This window comes from Callorhinus ursinus, unplaced genomic scaffold, assembly GCF_003265705.2.
Source record: "Callorhinus ursinus isolate GAN/ISIS: 27379988/994484 unplaced genomic scaffold, GSC_fseal_2.0 scaffold53, whole genome shotgun sequence".
Lineage (NCBI taxonomy): Eukaryota > Metazoa > Chordata > Mammalia > Carnivora > Otariidae > Callorhinus > Callorhinus ursinus.
In genome coordinates this window covers 3,185,732-3,205,951 of record NW_027397115.1, presented here as the reverse complement: position 1 = coordinate 3,205,951, position 20,220 = coordinate 3,185,732, and the positions used below count along the sequence as shown (strand labels likewise).

General features: G+C 44.4%; 1 protein-coding gene and 1 pseudogene across 6 annotated transcripts; one reads left to right on the top strand and one right to left on the bottom strand.

The window, feature by feature from the left end:
• Window positions 1-1,670: 1,670 nt before the first annotated feature.
• Window positions 1,671-20,220, bottom strand: AURKA (aurora kinase A). Of its 6 annotated transcripts, none has more exons than XM_025853285.2 (9): window positions 20,004-20,220; window positions 16,270-16,316; window positions 13,318-13,597; window positions 11,728-11,782; window positions 10,052-10,243; window positions 9,006-9,144; window positions 5,412-5,560; window positions 2,665-2,839; window positions 1,671-2,537 (listed from the first exon to the last, which is right to left on the bottom strand). In XM_025853285.2, the coding sequence occupies exons 2-9, from the start codon at window positions 16,309-16,311 to the stop codon at window positions 2,352-2,354; spliced, it is 1,218 nt and encodes a 405-aa protein (XP_025709070.1). In that variant the 5' UTR covers window positions 16,312-16,316; window positions 20,004-20,220; the 3' UTR covers window positions 1,671-2,351. The 6 variants fall into 6 exon arrangements, with proteins under 6 accessions (XP_025709070.1, XP_073740107.1, XP_073740109.1 ...); XM_073884006.1 differs by lacking the exon at window positions 20,004-20,220 and adding an exon at window positions 16,811-16,976; XM_073884008.1 differs by lacking the exon at window positions 20,004-20,220 and adding an exon at window positions 12,173-12,180 and having other exon boundaries at window positions 10,052-10,240; window positions 11,700-11,782.
• Window positions 6,477-6,942, top strand: LOC112809887 (small ribosomal subunit protein uS8-like; annotated as a pseudogene).

The following is a 20,220-nucleotide window of genomic DNA, read 5'->3' as shown; positions in this document are numbered from 1 at the left end:
AAACATCTTTGTGGTGAAGAACTTTGGATTCCTCTTCTGGTTAAGCCATAACTGTCGCTGATTAGGAAGCAGCCCTGGGTGTGACTAGTTAATGTTGCGCTACTACAATGAACTATTTTCTTTGCTTGTGTGGGATTCTGTTTGGGGAAATGACAGAAGTTTAGCTGGTATCACTGGTGAAGTTGGTCACACCATACTATCACTTGGGTGGATGGTGCATGAAATACTACTTTGGGAATGTAAAAGTTGGTTAACTCAAGACTGAAAAGCTCCTTTATCCCAGGGGGCTATCTGGGTGGACACCTGCAGCTTTATTCTGTTGTGCTCTGAAGCTTCTGTCACTGTGTCACCAAAGCTGACATGGAAGTCTGTTGGCCACTTGTCATTTCTAGTATCTAGTTCCTTGCGTCAAATGAAGGTCGGCCATGAAAACATAGTTCTCTGTTAGTTTTCGGGAACTTCACCGTTTCCAAGGTCAAGTTCACCCTCTTTGGCTGAGAAGTTGGCAGCTAGAAACAACTATGTAACTTTATGCATTAGGAGCACCTAGTACATAAGATCAGAAAAGGGATACACCTGCTCCTCTCACCATACCTGCTCGTTTCCAGGCCAACGGTGAACAGGCGGTGAGCAGAATTACCCATGCAGCCAAGATGTATTTGTGTTCTTAGGTTTGAAGTTTACATACACGCCATAACTCCAAATGTTAATAACCTGCCAGGTGTCCCTTGGGAGCCATATAACAAGGGGAGCAAAGAAGCCTCTACCAGCTGTACTGAAGGGGCAGCAGGCTTGATGCCCCACGGCTGGAAATGAGGGATTCCAGTTAAGCAAACATTCCTTCAGAGAATTAAGAGCCACGCTTGGAAAATCAGTTTGCAAAGAACTAGTTCACCCCACGTGTGAGCTCTTTGCATCTAACTGAAAACATGGTCAGAGCCCAGTGGGCAGGTATGGCTGTAGATGACCGATTCCTTCACCCCTCCCTCTGTCCTGACCACCTGCAGCTCCAGTGAACCCCCAAAGGTCCCAGGCCAGGTGTACCCACTTCTGTGAACTATTGCTGACTCAGCTGATTCCCCAGGATGAGGACCCACCAAGGATCCCAGCTCCATGAGCTGGGCTGCTGCCCTGCCCTGAACGTCCAGAACCTAGGACGGGAACTCACGCTTCCCGGGCACACGGGACGGTTTGCAGGATGGAGAGAGGGCGCCGGCTGCCCCCGCCCCCCGACTCCTGGTGCCCCCCACCACCACCCAGTCACGCAGCCGCGTGCCTGTAGCCTGTGCTGCCATGTTTCCTGCTGCTCCCTCCCTGGCCCACGGGGGCCTCTTGCCATTCCTGCCTCCATCCTTTCAACCCTCCTGTGAAGCCTAGTTCAGATGCCGCTCCCTCAGGGTGCCGCTCCCACCTAACTACCCAGCAGTTTTGCCGGCTCCCTGACTTGTCGCCCCGCCCCTGCTCCGGTCAGTGGCTCCCCTAAGTTGTGTCCCCAGTCGTCACAGGACGGCTATGTTCACAGGCCAGGACAGCTCCAGAACCACAGCCCCGACGGCACCACGGAGGCGCCTTCCCACCCTCCCAGCGGGCCCATGCTCAGCCCAGCATTTCTCAAAGGGTAGAGTGAACTGGGATATGCATTATCATTTCAAGGTTAGACACAGGAGAACTTTAATTAGAATCATTTTATAGGTGACTTAATGTGCTTTACAAAAACTAAAACCTCAAAACCATGAAATAATAAGCCCTTTAACATTTAGAAGGAGCTGCGACAGGTCTAATCTAGCCAGCCCCAAGATGAAGGTAGAGCACAGGTTTCTATTTCAGTCTCGGGGGACATAAGGAGGACTCACTAGCCAGGCAGAGGTGTGGGACATGGAGCACAGTCCTGAAGGGATGCCATGTAAAGAAAGGTAAAAGTCTGTACAAAAATCTTTATTTTAACATTTAAAAGAAAGAATCACATGTTCGTCCTGACCGCTTTCCCAGGCTTGGCCACCCCATAAGTTACACACACACGAAGGTACCTGGAAGGTTATTGCACGCCTGTCACTGGTGAGTCACAGTGCTGTGGCCACTCCCCCCGCAGTCAGACCCCAAGCCTGTCCTCCCCGCACCAGGAGGCCTCACTCGGACCAGGCTGTGGGGAGGCTCCAGGTGGACCTCGGCTCTGGATCGTGAAGCTACTGACATAGCCACACTTCCTGTGGCTACCTTCACTCCAGAGCACAGTGTTCACTGAAGGGGACTCTTGGGTGGGGAGGCTGAGGCAGCGCCCTCGGGCACGGGCAGGCCTGTTCCTGACACCATACAGCAGCCCTGCCTCTCAGATTCCTCCCCCTGCACCATTCTTAAGAGTGTTTGCTAGTTGATTCTTTGCTTTTTTGGCTACTTGATGGTTTTGATGAATTTGCTGTGATCCAGGGGTGCTCAAGTACTTCTTTGAGAGTTGGCCTTTGGCTGGGATTATGTTTCAACAGTCTTGAAATGAGGTCCCTGGCTCCCTCCGGCACGAAGTCAGGGAATGTGAACTCAACCTGGAGTACAATAAGTTGACAGTCACAAAACGCAGCTTAGAGACAACAGTAGAAATAGCTCACAGCCATAGGTAAAGCTGAGAAGATTTCTACAAGAAGCAATGGATCATTTCTCATTAGGTCTTACCCGCGATATTCTTTTGTAGGTCTCTTGGTATGTGCTTGCCTCAAAAGGAGGCTTTCCAACTAGAAATTCATAGCAAAGAACCCCAAGGCTCCAGAGATCCACCTTCTCATCATGCATTCGGCCTTCAATCATCTCTGGGGGCAAGTAATCCAGGGTGCCACAGAGGGTGGTTCTCCTAAAAATAGAGGAAGGCTCAGGTTGGTATGCTTCTGTTTGTATGAGCACAAGAGTGGCTAAATGTCATTAACAATGACACTGACATTGATTGAGCGCTCTTCCTAGGCCACATCCTGTGCTATGAAGCAGGTACTATTTAAATCCACGGTTTTAGGGGCGCCTGGGTGGCTCAGTTGGTTGTGTCCGACTCTTGATTTCGACAACTCAGATCATGATCTCAGGGTCATAAGGTCGAGCCCTGAGTCGGACTCTGTGCCAAGCGGGGAGTCAGCTTGAGATTCTTTCTCTCCCTCTCCCTCTGCTCCTCCCCACCCACATGCTCACACGCGTGTGTACATGCTCTCTTAAATGAATCTAAAAAAAAATCCCCCGTTTTAGACAGAAAACAGATTGAAAGAGATGTGCAGCATCACACAGCTAGCAACCAAGCCACACCCCAAAGTTGTCCAACCCCAGAACCTTAAAATGATCTACAATATAAGAAACTTAAAGAGTCACTTCTATATAAAAGCAGCCATGAAAGTTCTCTGTAAATAGTTTGGAGTTCCATATTTGTTTTTATATTACAGATAGATTCAGAAGCTTAAGAGCCAGGTGACATGAGTGACAAACTAAAAACTGTCCCACTGTGAAAGCACTAGCTTTGGCCTCTGATACACCACCGGTACCAAAGAGACTTAAATTTGGGGGTGACCTATGAGGTATTCTTGCCAAAAATACTGTGTAGGCCCTTCGACCTACTTCCAGTTCTCAGCAATTACAGAGGATGAAGGACCAAGTGACACCATTTTGGGTCATTTTAAATTGTGGGACAATTGGTCTAAATTTAGACCAAAGAAACATAATCAAATACAACGCATGGATGGACCTTGGTTGGATTCTGACTTAAAGAGCTCTAAAATTTTGTGGCCAACTGGGGAAATCAGAACATGGACTAAAAAAATATAACAAGGCTGTTAATTTTCTTAGGAGTGATAATGGTTATGATTATAAGGACAACATCCTTATTTTTAGGAGATACATACTCAAGTGCTCAGAGAAGGAAGCATGAGGTCTGCAACTTATTTTTGAAGGTTCACCAAAAAAAAAAAAAAACAGACACCACCAAATATGGCAACTGTGTGGCCATACATAGGGCAAATGTTACCACCTGCTGAATGCAGGCTCTAGATACACAGCTGAGCAGTCAACCACCCATTCGGCATTTCTGTATGCTTGAGTTTTTAACAACGAAGGCTGGAAATAAGCGGAGGGTGGCAAACATTGAACTAGGAGCAAACACCACGTAGGTTTCTATTGCTTTCTATCAGTTATTCTTTGCCATTGGCTCTTCTAGGGGGTCATGCGGAGGCCAGTCACCATGCCCAGCACCCACAGAGTACATATGAATGCACTCAACTCAGTCATGACCTGCGGCCTGGGATGAAGGAGCTACCTCTCCAGACTTCTATCCCCGCTGCACCACTGAGATGGTGGAAATGGCCTGAGTCAGAGGGTTCTCGAACACCACCACATCTGGGAGCTCTTACAGTTGCTCATGTCAGGGAGGTGGGGCAAAGAGAGCATCAGCATGTACACAGCTTAATCCTTTCTGAAAAGGACACTGATCTTTCCCATCACATGACCCCGTTGGACAGGTTAAAGTCCAAGTGAGCCCTGCAACTGCACAAAGCCTACAATTCCTCATTGTTGTTTGCCTCCCTAGATGCCAACAGCTCCCACCTAGTGACAACCGGCTTAAAAAAAAAAAAAAAAACAGGGAGGGACTACAACAGATTTATGCATTGCTGCAACAATTAGAAGTGATCTAGCAAAAATAAAGCTCCCCACCCCCACCATGTCACCTATTTTAGGCTATACGATTTTTAACTGTATTTAAGTATTATAGCTGTAATTTTTAAGTCCTATTTCAAAGTTGACAAACTTATCAGTAGATGTTTTTAATGCTCTACCTCACATGAGGCTTCAAAAGCTTAATTAAACCCAAATTAAAACAGTATTTTAACTCTTGTTTGCAAAGTTAAGATTTAAATTGTTTCATTAGATTTCTTGTGTGAAGAGGGGACAAGAAAGGACTCTGCTGTTGACAAAAGCAGACCACAGAGAATCTTAACCACTATGCTGAAAGTTCTATCGAAACCAATCTGGTTTTGGAAATTCCCCCAAAGAACTGTGCTCTCAGCTCCAGATCTGTGGGCGCTACACCCTGGAACTGGTCTCCTGTCCAGGAAGCAGCAGAGGGCCGTTTCCCCGCCCCTCTGCAGGCAACACCACCTACACACATCCCACACTTCCTTGGTCATATACTTGTGACATAGGTCCCCTTCATTAGCCTCTAAGGACATGAAGCATCTTTAACCCAGGCCTAGGACACATTAAAAAGCCTCAAAATAGTTGCAGAATAAAACGTTCTCAAAGACACTTCTATCAGGTCTATGTTACTCCAAGTATGTGCATCAGTTACCTGCCCCGATTCCACACATCTATGCTTCAGTATTTTTCTATTTAGTTCCTGAAAGCCCCCAAGGCTTTTGCTAAACTAAGTAAGTTCCACCTCTGAAGTTACATACCTGGAGGATGGAGCATGTACTGACCACCCAAAATCTGCAATCTTAAGCTCTCCAGCCGATCCAAGGAGTAGGTTCTCTGGCTTAATGTCTCTATGAATGACTCTCTTTGAGTGACAGTAGGACAGGGCATCTGCCAACTCTGTGATATACTATTTAAAAAAATAAAGTATGGAAAGTCTGTATCTTATATTTTATGTAACACAATTTTAGACATCTCTTCTGAAAGGAAACCCAACACAGATTTTGTAGATTGAGGCAAAAGCTAGAAACAATTGAAGACTCTCAAAAAAAAAAAAAAAATTGAACCAAATTAGTGTTTAGCATAAAATACAAGTTATCCCATACTAAGTTATTTGCTAATACAGCAGATAGGATATCGGAAATAGAGGAAAAACTGATTACCTAGAACTCATCACCACATGGCAATTTATGGCCTAGTAGCAACGAATTACGATAATACTGAGAAACCAGCACCAATTAGGGAGTCAGACATGTAAACAATTAAAAAACGATTTTTAAAAAAACTTGCAAAAGTAGTCAATTCCCATTTATAAAACCAAGATCAGGGGTTTCTGGGTGGCTCAGTTGGTTAAGCGTCGGCTTTCAGCTCAGGCCATGATCCCAGGGTCCTGGGATGGAGCCCTGTGTGGGGCTCCCTGTTCCTCCCTCTCCCCCCAGACCCCCCTCCCCAGCTCATGCTCATGTTCTCTCTCTCTAATAAAATCTTAAAAAAAAAAAAAAAAGAGCTAGTAGTTAAAGCTGAGCTCTTCAGCACCTACTTCGTTCACACCTCCCATATCAGACTGTGAATATGGGTAAAGATCCCTAATATTTCTCTACAGCCAGTTTTATTTGAATAAATCAGAAAAGGGAAACAAGAGTGTATAAATATTCATTCTAACTACTAGGGAATCTAGAAAGAGCCAAGCTTTTCTTTCCAATAACTATGTGCTTATATCAACATAAACTCCATCTGGATTAAAGAGTAGTAGTAGTAGTATAAGTATTAATTGCCAATTAAATAAGACAATTAGGTTAGCTAATATTTAAAAAGTAAAATGAGCTCTTTCCGCCATCTTTCTGTGCGGCCATAATGGTGCACATGAATGTCCTGGCAGATGCTCTCAAGAGCATTAACAATGCTGAGAAGAGAGGCAAACGCCAGGTTCTTATTAGGCCGTGCTCCAAAGTCATCGTCCGGTTTCTCACTGTGATGATGAAGCATGGTTACATTGGTGAATTTGAAATCATTGATGATCACAGAGCAGGGAAGATTGTTGTGAACCTCACGGGCAGGTTAAACAAGTGTGGAGTGATCAAGCCCCAGATTCGATGTACAACTGAAAGATCTAGAAAAATGGCAGAATAACCTGCTCCCGTTCCACCAGTTTGGTTTCATTGTACTGACCACCTCAGCTGGCATCATGGACCATGAAGAACCAAGACGAAAACACACAGGAGGGAAAATCCTGGGATTCTTTTTCTAGGGATGTAATACATACTTGCAAATACAATGCCTCAATGGAAAAAAAAAAAAAAAAGTAAAATGAATCTATTTCTACTTATCCAAAAAGCAAAACTTAAGTATAAAATGTCTTATTGCTGAGACACGACCAAAGGGTCATTCACCAATAGTGCTGTGATTTCAAAAGTACAACCACCTGAAAGAAATGCCATTTAAATCAACGCCCCTACTCTCCAGAAACAGAAGGCAGAGTAAATACCAATCATCTGCCAAGTCAACAAAGAACCGCCCAAAGACCCTTTACTTCTTCAAACAAGTAATTTCTTTCAAATAAAGTAGCGTAATCCAGAGGGGGGAAAAAACAAAAACCTGATTATGTTGGACTTTAAGATTAGATCCAGGTAAAGAGAATGAAAAGACAAGCCACAGGCAGGGAGAAAACCTTTATAAAACACACGGGATAAAGGACTGGTCTCCAAAATATACAAGAACTCTTAAAACTCAAAACGACCAAAACCCAATTGAAAATGGGCAAAAAACCTGACAGACACCTCAAAGATGATACACATATGGCAAATAAACACATGAAAAGATGCTCATCTTTTGTGACTTGAGAATTGCAAATTAAAACAATGAGGTACCATGTACACCTATGAGAATGACTAAAATCCAAAAAACTGACAATACCAATCACTAGTGGAGGAGAACAGGAACACATTAATGGGGGGGGGAGCAAAAACAATATATCTATTTTGGAAGACAGTTTAACAGTTGTTTTGTTTTTTGTTTTGCTTTTTTGCAAGGCTACACATGACCTTACTACACAAGCTAGTTTTCAAATCTGTTGAAAACTTATGTCCCACAAAAACATGCATGCAGATTTTTTTGTGCAGCTTTATTCATAATCACCAATAACTGGAAGCAACCAAGATGCCCTTCAACAGATAAGAGGGATAAACTGAACTATGTCCATGCTGCAGAATATTATTCAGCAATAAAAATGAGCTACTGTGCTCGCGCCCTAAAGGATACAGATGACCCTTAAATGCATATAATTGGTTCCCCCCCCCAGGGGTAACTGGTTAATTATTCTGATACCACTACACATGTACACTGGAACTGAATAATTAAATGGTTGGTGGATGGTAGGATCCAGGTTTTTCAAGGTTGGACTGCGAGGCTACAGATAAATAAGTGGAAAAGGGTAGAATGATCCGTGTGGCACTGGACTCATGTTTTGCTTAACGTAGATACAAATGGATAAAAATATAGATACATGTATATACACAGATTGGGATACACATATATGTCCCTGTTCTGTCCACCGAGGGCCTGGACAGAAGGATACACATATTATGTCCCTGTTCTGTCCACCGAGGGCCTGGACGGAAGGATACACACATTATGTCCCTGTTCTGTCCACCGAGGGCCTGGACAGGATACTCCAGTAGCAATGAGCGTAGCTAGCACCCAGATCTTCGAGCAGCAAAATAAAGTAGTATGAGATTTTAATTCAAAGTATAAAATATCTGAGTCCACACTAATAAATGACTGGATAAATGAGAACAGACAAATCTCTGATGCAGAAGAATTCTAAATGATATATGCAGATAGAGGGAGAGGTGGGACACAACCCCCCACTCCCTCTTCAGTGTGGGCGGTGCAGGGAAGAGCACAGTATGGAAAGAGAGAAACTTCCCAGGGGAGAAACCTAACGAGCGTGACCTCAGCCAGGTCACCAAGGCCAACACCCTCAGTGATAAGCCAGGTTTCTAGTAAGGACCACACTAATGGACGATGAACAGGAGAAAAGTCTGCACTATCTCTACATTCTCAAAACCCAAAACTATTCTAAAACTATTTTTTTGAAAAGAGGGCAACTTTTCATATATACATTTCCACAAAAAAACAGCTGTAGAAACAAACCAGCCATAGTATTCCACCTGGTACCCAAATTTACCTGTACATATAGTTCAACTAAGGTATTCTGATTCTTTCATTCAAAGACCTGATCCCACTGAGCTCTCTTTCCTAAGATAAAACCCACTGGACTATAATGAAAGGCACACTGCTATGTAGGACAGGAATACAGTAAACAGTATTAGCCGGGACAATAAATGAAAACTTACAGTAGCAGTTCTCTGCTCATCAAACTTTGACAGTTTCTGAAGTTCTCTGTAGACAGCTCCGAGAGGTGCATACTCTAGAATTAGGTAAACTCTGGTGGCATCATGGAAATAACCATACAGTCTGAGAATATTTGGATGCCTGCAACAAAGGATGAATACTCTAACACCTGGTTTTGGAAAAAATACAAAAATATGTACTAACTACTAATCAAACCCCTTATGTAAAACTAGTGAAAATTGGTTCTGGTCACAGACCACCCCACCGCACCCGTCACCTACTTGAGAATCTGAAACTACAGACCTACTTGGGGGGAAAAAAAATACAGGCATCTGCAGTCAGTTGGCAAATATTTCTGCAGTCAGTTGGCAAACATTACAAGGTATTAATGGACCTCAGGTTTAGTTAAGACTATTTCCTTCCCTCGGGCCATCTTTATTCCTAGGGGGAAAAAATTCAGCTAAATGTTAATTCTCTGCACGTTAGAGAAAGAGAGACATGGCATCCCCACAGCAGTTTGATCCCCAAACACTAGGAGACACAACTTCAAAGCAGTGTTGGGCAGGAGAGGTGGGCTGCTGAGGACTTCGGGCAGCTGAGAACACCGCCCAGGACGGCAGCCTTCAGCTCCCCGTCAGCTGTTACCAGGGAAGGATACAGGCCTGATGCAGACAGGTTTGTCAGTATGAACGGCTAATTCAAGTCTGAAAAAAAATACTGGAAGCAAAAAAAGAAAAGAAAAAGACCCACTGGCCAAAGTCAACCTGCAGAGGCTGCCAGTTTGCAACCTCTTAGAGCTCAGAAGTATCATTCCCCTCAATTATGCACACGCAGACACACACACACATTTGACTCATGTACGTAAGTCATTAACAAAGCACAAACCTCCAAGTGATTTTTCAGGACGACAGCACTTGTCTAGATAAATCCTTGAAAAATGACGAATTAAATCACTCTTTGCAGTCCTACAGAGCAGGCCTTCCACTGTTTAACTCTTTGTAATTAAGTTCTGCAGCACATTCTTTTGAACATCAATCTGGAAACTTACCTAAGGTGGGACTGTATTTCTACTTCTCTTCTCAGCTGATGCTCAACTCCTGCTTTCTCCAGTTGAGCTTTAAATAATACTTTAAGAGCCAGGATAAACTTGCTTTGCTTTTCTCTTGCCAAGTAAACATTACCAAACTTTCCTTTACCCAGTGGACGACCAATTTCAAAATCTTCCAAAGCCCATTGCCTTCTAGGAAAAAATTTGAACATTTTAAAATGCAAAGATTATCTAACAGTTTATTAAGGAGTTGTGGATGTACCTATAAATAACTTTATATTTGAAGTTGTATTCAGTATGTACTTCAGCAAGAACCAAGCCAATAACCACCATATGTGAGTCTCCAGACATTAAACCCCCACTCCCCCATCTGCCAACGACTTAAGTCATTGACAAGGAACAATCTGGACTTTTAGAGCTGAAGACTAATGCAAAGTGTCCCAAGGCACTACTACACTCTGAATTACAGACCTATTACCACCACCACTGAAGACCACAGGGAAGGTTAGGTAAGAAAATGGAAGAAGTCTTCAGAACTCTAACAGCAGCCTCCTCCTCCATCCCAGAGATGCTAACTCTCTGCGGTGGAGAATCACCCGGATAAAGCAAGTGGGATGGGTCCTACAGGGTAGGGGGCGAGAACCACTGGATTTAGATTCTCAGCTGCTATTACAGGAGCAGCTAAAGCAAAAAAGGCTGTGGGTCCATTCCTGGCTCCTCCTACTGTATTCTAGACATAACATTCTACATTCTAGAGTCTAGACAGTCCAGAAATTGAGAGCAGACTCTTGGAAAATACCTGGGGAAGATATGAAGAATACTTCAATTGATAGTGTCAAAATATTCAGAGTCATATATACATGTGTCTTTAGTTTTGTAACATGACTGCCTTTTGTTTAACAAACTTGCTCTTTTGTATAAGAATAGAAATAAATATAGAAACGTACCTAAACTCTACGTAGTGGTTACTTCTGAGGGTAGAGAGAAACTTATTTTACACATTTCTGTAACAGATTCATACAAGTTTTGTTTTGTTTTTTTAAGATTTTATTTATTTGACAGAGAGAGAGAGCGCACAAGGAGGCAGAGAGACAGGCAGAGGGAGAGGGAGAAGCAGGCTCCCCGCCGAGCAGGGAGCCTGATGTGGGGCTCGATCCCAGGCCCCTGGGATCATGACCCGAGCCGAAGGCAGCCACTTAACCAACCGACCCACCCAGGTGCCCCAGCAAGTTTTTTTCTAAATTTGGAAAGCAATAAGAAAAGCTTGAGTCCCTAGTAAACATCATTAAAATTCCTTTTATTTTTTTCTTTTGAAAGGTTAGAATTTGGGAAGATTTATATTTTGAGTGAAAATATAAGACCTTTTTATTTTTTAACGCGTTCCCATAATTAAACTTGCAATGGTGTATTCTAATAGAATGATAGCACAGGACTTTGTAAATAGGATAAAGCTTACTTTTTTTTTTAAGATTTTATTTATTTATTTGAGAAAGAGAGAGAGAGAGAGAGACAGCAAGAGAGGGAACACAAGCAGGGGGAGTGGGAGAGGGAGAAGCAGGCTCCCCGCTGAGCAGGGAGCCCGATGCGGGGCTCAATCCCAGGACCCTGAGAGATCATGACTTGAGCTGAAGGCAGTCACTTAACCAACTGAGCCACCCAGGAGCCCCAAAGCTTACTTTTTTGATTCTTCATTTTTCTGTTTTGTTGCCAGTTCCTTTTCAGAATTATTTCCTATGTAGAATAAATTTAAAAATCTGTTTTTAGAATAACTACAATTATTTTAGAATAACTATAATTAAAAACCTATGAACAGAAATGAAACAAAGAATGGTCACCAAAATATTAATGGTATGTCCAGAATGGTAGATCTGGGCTATTTTTAGTTTTCTTTATAGAAAAAAGATTATCACACCCTATCCTGACTCCTACCAGGTGAAATCTTTATGGATTTCTAGAGTAAAGATGAGCAGATACATATACAGCTAGGTCCTCTGAAAATTTAAAGACTCAAGACTATGCAGATTCTCCCTGAAGCCTGAGTTTCCAAATGAAGGGCCTCTAAAGCAGAAATGCCAAAATCTCCATCCATGATATGCCCCCACTCATCAGCTTTTCCCCCACTAGGTGGGCTAGTCCACCGTCCATACGTATGTATGTACAAGTTATCAACGACGTGCATCAAAACATAAACCAACCACCTTTCTTCCACTAGATTAGCTGCCAGGGAGAAATATAAAAATAGAAGCCACGGAGTCAGCGAAATGTACAATAAACAAATTGCACAACAGGGTGCTGAAGTCACCAGCCAGAGGCTCTATAGGACATTTCCACTTCCAACTCCAGCAGCAGCAGGGTACGCTCTGCTCAGATACCTGAACGCGGGCCCCAACTGGTTTCTCCCTCCATGCTTCATGCTTCACTATCTCCATTAATGCCATCACTATGACCACCACCCTATGACCAGTTTACCGCCCAGGTCTATCCTGTCTGCATCCTCAGTGAGCACTCGAATTTGCCTGCACTTCTCCATCCTGGCTGTGTCTGAGGGTAAGTGAATGCTTCTGAGTCTCCGCTTCCTCGTCTGTAAAACAGAGTTAATAACAAACTCCCTTCACAGTGGTTCTTCCGAGGACTGAATGAGACAACATGGATGAAGGAAGCACTTCTCCTGAGTGTGAGCATGCAAAGCTGGTAAATAGTAACTATTAATATCCACCCTGCTCCACCCAGTTCAGGCTGCTACCGTCTTTGACCTAATCCCAGCAGCCTGCCTCCTGTCTGCTATCCCGAAGGGCACCGTCACTACCTTCCACTTCATTCCACACATCCAGAGGAAGCTTCTTTCTAAAGGCCAGCTCCTCCTCTGCTTAAAAACCTTTCAGCAATTTCCCCATTCACAGGGGATGAAGCCCCACTCCACGACATAGCCACAGTGCCCACCGTGACCTTACCCCACGGCCTCAGTCCATCCAAGTCCATCCACTTGCCCGACTGCCCTCCACACTCCCAGCCTTGGAACTTTTCAGTTCCTCAAGCATATCAGGAGGATAGGAATCAGCTCTCCATCCTGGGCACAGGGCTGGCCCACAGGAGACACAGCTACTTCAACCTGACATGAGATTCTCCCCCCATCCGCAATAAAAAAAGATGTAAATGCAAGGGCTCCGAACAATAAATGCAAGTCTATTCACTTGCCACTACCCCTTTTTTTAAGCAACTAAAATAAATAATAACTATCCAATAGAAGTCTCAAAAAGCTGATTTACCAGGGGCTGATGATGACGGCTGCTCATTCTTTTGGGTATTATTCAGTGGCCTAGAGACAGGACGGGGAACACTGGTTGCCTGCAATTGCTTCTGCTTCAGATTCTGAACTGGTTTATGGCTGGAGATGAGCTTTTGTGCTTGTGGAGGAATTCGCTGGGAGGAATTTGAAGGACACAAGACCCGCTGGGCCTGGCCACTATTCGTAGATAACAGATTCTGAGAAGGAATTTGCTGAGTCACCGGAACACGTTTTGGGCCATCACCGAGTGCAATTGTAGTCTAGGTTGGGAGGGAAAAATAAATTTCATGTCTTCGTCAACAAAAGCTCAGTATTTTGAGAATTTCACAGTCTATTTTCTAGTATAACAAAACACTGAAGGTCACTGATAACCCATGGAAGGGGAAAGCTATTTTCATCAGCACTCCCAGAGGATATGGTTAATATACAGCTGAAAGGAATACCTGAAGGATACCTCCCACGCACCCCAACACCCCACCCCTAAACATCATGCTCCCATAAATAAATGTTCATTAACTAAACTTGCATCTGAAGAGGGAGACATCAAACACTTTCCAAGAATTCTCAATGACTTGGAAAAAGCACAATAACTTGCAAAAAGCACAATACAGAAACTTTATACCAAAATTCCAATTCCATTGAAATTTCTTTGGCAATACCGTATAGACGTTTAGAAAAAAAAGACAAAAGAAATACGTCAAAATATTTAACAGTAGTTATCTTCGAGTCAAGATGTTTTAGAAGACAGTCTGAGAGCCGCGTGGGTGGCTCCATCGGTTAAGCGTCTGCCTTCGGCTCAGGTCATGATCCCGGGGTCCCGGGTTCAAGCCCAGCATCGCGGGAGCCTGCTTCTCCCTATCTCTCTGCCTGCTGCTCACCCTGCTTGTGCTCTGTCCAATAAATAAATAAAACCTTAAAAAGTCTGAATTTTTGCATATTCCAGATTTTCCACAAAATACTTATTACTATTAATTATTTACTAATGTTTCATTGTCCCAAGTACTTACAAAATGGGTCTGAGCCAAAAGAACTATGGCTAAGAGGAAACAAACAGGTTCTTCGAAGAATTATGCCAAAAATTATTTACATGCCTGTAAGTAGGGGATCACAAGCTTAAAAAATAGTTAATTCTAAGACCTTGAACTAATCAAACTAAACTTCCTCCAACTTCAATGGAGGAAATTTCCTCATAAACGAAGGAACAAGGCTGGCAAGGGAAGCCTCAGAGTGCCTCACAAGAGACAGTTTCCAACTTCCAAGTAAAAAGTCAATTACTTCTGAAATTAGCAATGTCCACAACACAGTAGGCATTCAGGCAGTGACAAACGTTTTAAACAGCAGTCTTTTAAAATGATCTTTATCAGGGGCACTTGGGTGGCTCAGTCAGTTAAGCATCTGCCTTCAGCTCAGGTCATGATCTCAGGGTCCTGGGATTGGCAGTGTGGGGTTCCCTGCTCATGAGGGAGCCTGCTTCTCCCTGTCCCTCTGCCCCTCCCCCTGCTGGTGCGTGCTCAATCTCTCAAATAAATAAAAATTCTTTAAAAAAATAAATATAATGATGTATGATGACCAGCATAATAAAATAAAATTAAAAAAAATAAAATGATCTTTATCATAGGAATTGAGAATCAAACACAAGGACTCAAGTTAGCCTTTTTCTAATTGGTTATTTTAGACTTTCAGCCAGTAAAAAAAAAAAAAAAGGGTAAGTATCCATTTGTTCGAAAATGAAAACTTCTCACCCTGTCAGCATGGCTAAAGTCAAAAACACAAGAAAGTGGTGTTGACAAGGACGTGGAGAAAAAGGAACCCTCGTGCACTGTTGGTGGAAATGCAAACTGGGGCAGCCACTGTGGAAAACAGTATGGAGGGTCCTCAACAAGTTAAAAATAGGGGCACCTGGGTGGCTCAGGAGACTGGACGTCCAACTCTTGGTTTCAGCTCCAGTTGTAATCTCAGGAGGTCCTGATATCAAGCCCCAGGTTGGGCTCAGCCCTGAGTGTAAAACCTACTTAAGATTCTCTTTCTCTCTTCCTCTTCCATACCCTCCCCTCCCCCCGCCACACCCTGCTCATGCATGCTCTCTCTCTCAAAAAAAAAAAAACCACGCACACACAAAAAACACAAAAAAACTTAAAAAAGAAAAACTTCTAAAAACAAGACACCCCCACACACACCCAAATCAAGAAGGAAGATTTGAATTTTTATGCTGACTTCCTAGAAGGAATAAAATCTGGGGATTACTTATATTAAAGGATCTTTATATAAAGACTCATTCCCCCAGCTGCTCCACAAATATTCATAGACTAGGGGTCTTTCCTAGGTGAAGCCTTCCTGGATTCCAACCTAGCCCAATCTGAATTGAGCACCCCTTGGCAGAATTATTCAAGTCATTTCATATACACATATTTTATGAAGGCGTAGTACTGGCTCACATAACTCCCCCAAAGGGCTAAGCTCTTCAATGTCAAAGACCATGTGCTTTTCACCATTGTAATCCCTGCATCTGACACAGAACCTGGCTCAAAGTGGGCTCCCAGGAAATGGTCACCACAATGCAGCTTGACAGCCTCTGAGCTTACCATTCCCTGAATCGTGACCAGAACAAACTACAGCAAAGCAATTTCATTTCTGGTGAGCAAGCAAGCACAAGCAAGTATTAGGAACCTGTTGTGTACAGTATTATCCTACACACATTGGAGGAATGCAGATACTTAAACAGCTAGCTAGAAGACAAAGCAGAACAAAATAAAAGCTACAGTGACAATCCACAAAATGTTACTGAATGCCAGGAAAAAAGACTGACATCCAGGAATGTAGTAGAGAGTTCTAAAGTTACAATCCAAAGTAAAAGTAAGAAGAACTCCAGATATAAAACCAATCTCCATTGGGTTTTATAAATGTGATCGAGATTACAGATTACCCAATTTACCTTAAGAGGCCCTGCAATGCAGTTTTCTTTAGATCGGTCCATGATGCCTGAAAAGAAAAAGAACCATCTTTAATTTATACAAATCCTCATGCTTCCAAGTGCGGTTATGCTAGATCCGGATTATAGCTCCTGATGAAAAAGCCTCCACAACACAGAATTTCACACTTTTCCTTTGTCCAAATGAAGCTGGCCAGGGAGCCTTGTTTTCTCAGGTGACATAAGGGACAGGTGTGGGGCTTCCACCCTGCACTGCATCCCCTCCCCCAGCCCCCAGCTTCACTCCCTGAGTCCTCTCGTTCCACCAGCTTGTCTCTAAAGGACTACTTATCAGTGGCAGGAGCCTGCTTCCAACCCTGCTGCCTTTTAAAAGCAGGTCCTCTCTTCCCCATAACGGACTCTGGCTATGACAGCATCTCTCCCCTCACCCTTCAACAACAAAGCTCCAGAACAGTCATCCACACTCACCATATCCACCATTTCTCTCAGCCTCTAGCCCTCCCCCATCAGGATTTCAAACCCAAGGGGCCAGCTCATGACTGACCTCTACTGTTACCAGATTGGTGTCCCACAGCAGCATTTCACAGGGTGGCTCTTTTCCCACTCCCAGCCTCTGCTAGCTTGCAGGGTGGTACCCCACGTCATCAGCTGTCCTACTGCAACCTCCTTTGCTCAATTAGCCTCACTTTTGCCAACTTGAAAGTCTGGGGTGACCTGGAATGAGTCCTTTGACCCCACTCCTTCATCCAGCACCAGTGCTTGAAACATCTTTAAGATGATGTGAATTTACATCTTCTACCCTAACCTCTCCTCTGACTGCCAGACTCCTACCTACCTGCTCAGTACCCCTAGAAAAGTCTGCCAAGCACCTCACTCCCGACACATCCAGAAAGAACCTCTTCTCTCCTCCTAGCTTTTCTTCCCCTCTGCTCTCAGGAGCAGCCTGAGCTTAGGCCCAGAAACACTTTCTTTTGCAGTTATCTTCATTCCCTATAGGAACTCATCCAGTTTCCTGGCTCTCAATACCATTCACAGGCTCGGGACCTCCAAACTTCCTTCTCCAGTCCAGACCTCTCCTGAACTACCACCTATGAAACATCTCCGCCTGTAATCAGAGGCCCCTCAATTTTAAATGTCTGAAACTGAATTCCTGCTCCCTCCCTACCCCCATCTGTCCAACCCTGTTCTCACAGATGTCCCCATCTCAGTTACTGGCAAACCCAGCCTGCCGGTTGCTTGGGTCAACTATCTTTTACACGGTGCTCCTTCAAACCCCACATCTAATCCATCAGCATATCTTGTAGGCTCTACCTTCAAAATCACTGCTCAGGACCTTTAATACCACCACCTGATCAAACCAATGCTCTCTCCCTTCAACTCTTTGCAACAGGCTTCCCATGATCACTCTGCTTCCACCCTTGCACCATTATGGTCCTTTCGCAAACTATTAAGTCAGCTATGCTGGTCCTTGGTTCAGAAGCCCCTCATGGTCCCTCAACTCAAATTCAAAATCCTACCTGCACAGACAGGCCTACAGTCTCACAGTATGGACCCTGACCACATTTCTGGCCTTATCTCCTCTTTTCTATTGCACACCAGCCATACAGGGCTGCTTTCTTTCCTCAAAGCAGTCCCCTGCCACAGGGCCTTTGAACTTCCCTCTACCCACTTGGCTCTTCTACCCACTTGGCTCTTCCCTCAAATAGAAGTGTGGTTTGCTCCTTCATTACATTCAAGTCTCCACTCAGATGTTTCCTTTCTGACCATCTTGCTCTTATTTTTCCTCATAGCCCTTACTTAACATCTTACATAATATTACTTGTACTTGTTTACTTCTGCCTTCCCAGACAATATCCAGCTACCCGCTCAGTATCCCCAAGGAAAGTAAGCTCCATGAGAGCGAGGGCTTAGTCCCATTTTGTTTATGTTGCCTCCCCAGATCATGTCTGGTACATAGTTCCTACACCAGTGTTTGGGGAACGAGTTAATCCATTAAGAAAGCAAATCAATAATGCAAATAGTTTATAACACTTACTAAGCTCATACTGTGAGTCAGGCACAGCAATCTATCAAGTAAGTAGGACATAAACTCCAAGAGACAGAAACCTCTCTGTATTTTTCCTGCCCAGGTGCTCTGAATTCTAGAATCCAATCAGAAAGTGTCCCCCACCCCCACACTTTCACATCCATTTCACAAATAAGCAAATAACTCCACTTTGAAGATAGAACCACAGCTACAGAGCAAGGAGTCCTTATATCAAACAGGTTAGGAGAAATGACAGAAAGGAAAAAGGAGTTATAAGCTCGTGTTATGCAAACATTAATTTCACACATGCTCTAATGCTTTCTCCACTTTCCCTAACAATCACAAGCAGCAGACTAATGAGATCACACAGGCTTAAGGGCATTTATTCAATAATCGTCAACAGAAACTAGATATTTGCCCCAACTGAATATATTTTTCCTTCTCAGGGAGATGAATAATAACAAACAGGATGGAGTAAGATTCTGATCCAAAAATTCTGGAGAGCGCCCCGGGAAAATTGTTTCTCAAATGATTCCAGTCCACAGCCAGGTTCACATGACCCAATGACCTGCACAAGATTCCTGCAATTCAAACCACATACTCACACTATTCTAAACAGGAAAACTGTTAAGATTATATAGCACTGTGCATTTATAGACTTTTTCTTCATCAAACTTGCTAGTGTCTTAGGAACACATAGACTTAGAGGAGAGTGGGAATGAGTATGTGGCTGAAAAGTATCTGATTCAAAGAACAAGAAAGGTTAAGGAGAGAGGAGGAACCGTTAAAAGTCAAGGGCAGTAGCTCCATCTCCATCTGGAAGGTATTTGTTAGAAATGGAGACTCTCGGGCCCAACCACAGACCAAACAAAGCAGATCCTGCATTTTAACATCCCCAGACGTCTAGTACGCGCTGGTCTAGATCACTGGTTCTCCATGAAACATCAGAATCACCTGGGAAATTTGACAAACTACAGACACCTGAGTCCTCTAGGCCCGAGCGCTTCTGATTCATTAGGTGGGTCTACATTTTTCACAAGGACCCTCTGAAATCACGATAAACGCGGTCCAAGACCTGCGGCTTGAGAAGCACTAGCCAAAAAAAACCTCTTTGAGGAAGTTTTCGTTTAGTCACACACTCATCCATTCAGGACAAGGGTCCTGCCTGGCTATTCTATCCAAAGGAGCCCCCGGTAAACCACACTACTGTTTTCTTTTGCAAGTTCTCCGGCCAGTTGGTCGTCTGGCGCCCCACCACCGCTAGAACGCAAACCCCCAGAGAGCAAAAGCCCTCCTATTTTTTTTTCTTACCCAGGTGCTCACCGAATACGAGAACCCCATCAGAAAGCACCCCCGCCCCATGGGGCTCAACAACCCCATGCACTGCAGGCGTTTAGTAAACACCAAGTGGCATCTTACAGGGCGCCCCAGTACCCGCGAGCAGAGGGGAGGGCGCTGGGAAAGCACCGGGGGGCAGAGGAAGGGAGCGGGGAGGATGCAGGTGGGGAGAGGAAGAGAAGGACTGAGGCGGACCGAGGAGGACCAAAGTGGGGACGGGGCACCGAGGCAGGCCTCGCCCCGACTCTTCCCTGCCGGCCCCGCGGCCCCACCGCCCTCTTCCTTCCCGCCCGTCCCGCCGCCCGCTAAAAAGCCACCCAGGCCCGCCGCCCTCGCCCACCCGTCTCACAGAGCTGTCCCAGACTCTACGAACCCGTCGACTCCCGCCTCTGACCCAAAGCGGCCAGTCCTCCCGAGAGCTCAACCGTTAAGATTCAAAGTCTTCATTTTAAATAGGAGTTAAACCCTCTAATCTGAAAGCTGATTGGCCTGGGCTAGAGAGGCGCTGCCTTTTGATTGGTTCACAGCCAACCGGACGGCTTGAGTCCCGTCCAAGGCGGTGACAGCGCGCAGGCGCATTTGCCCGGTAA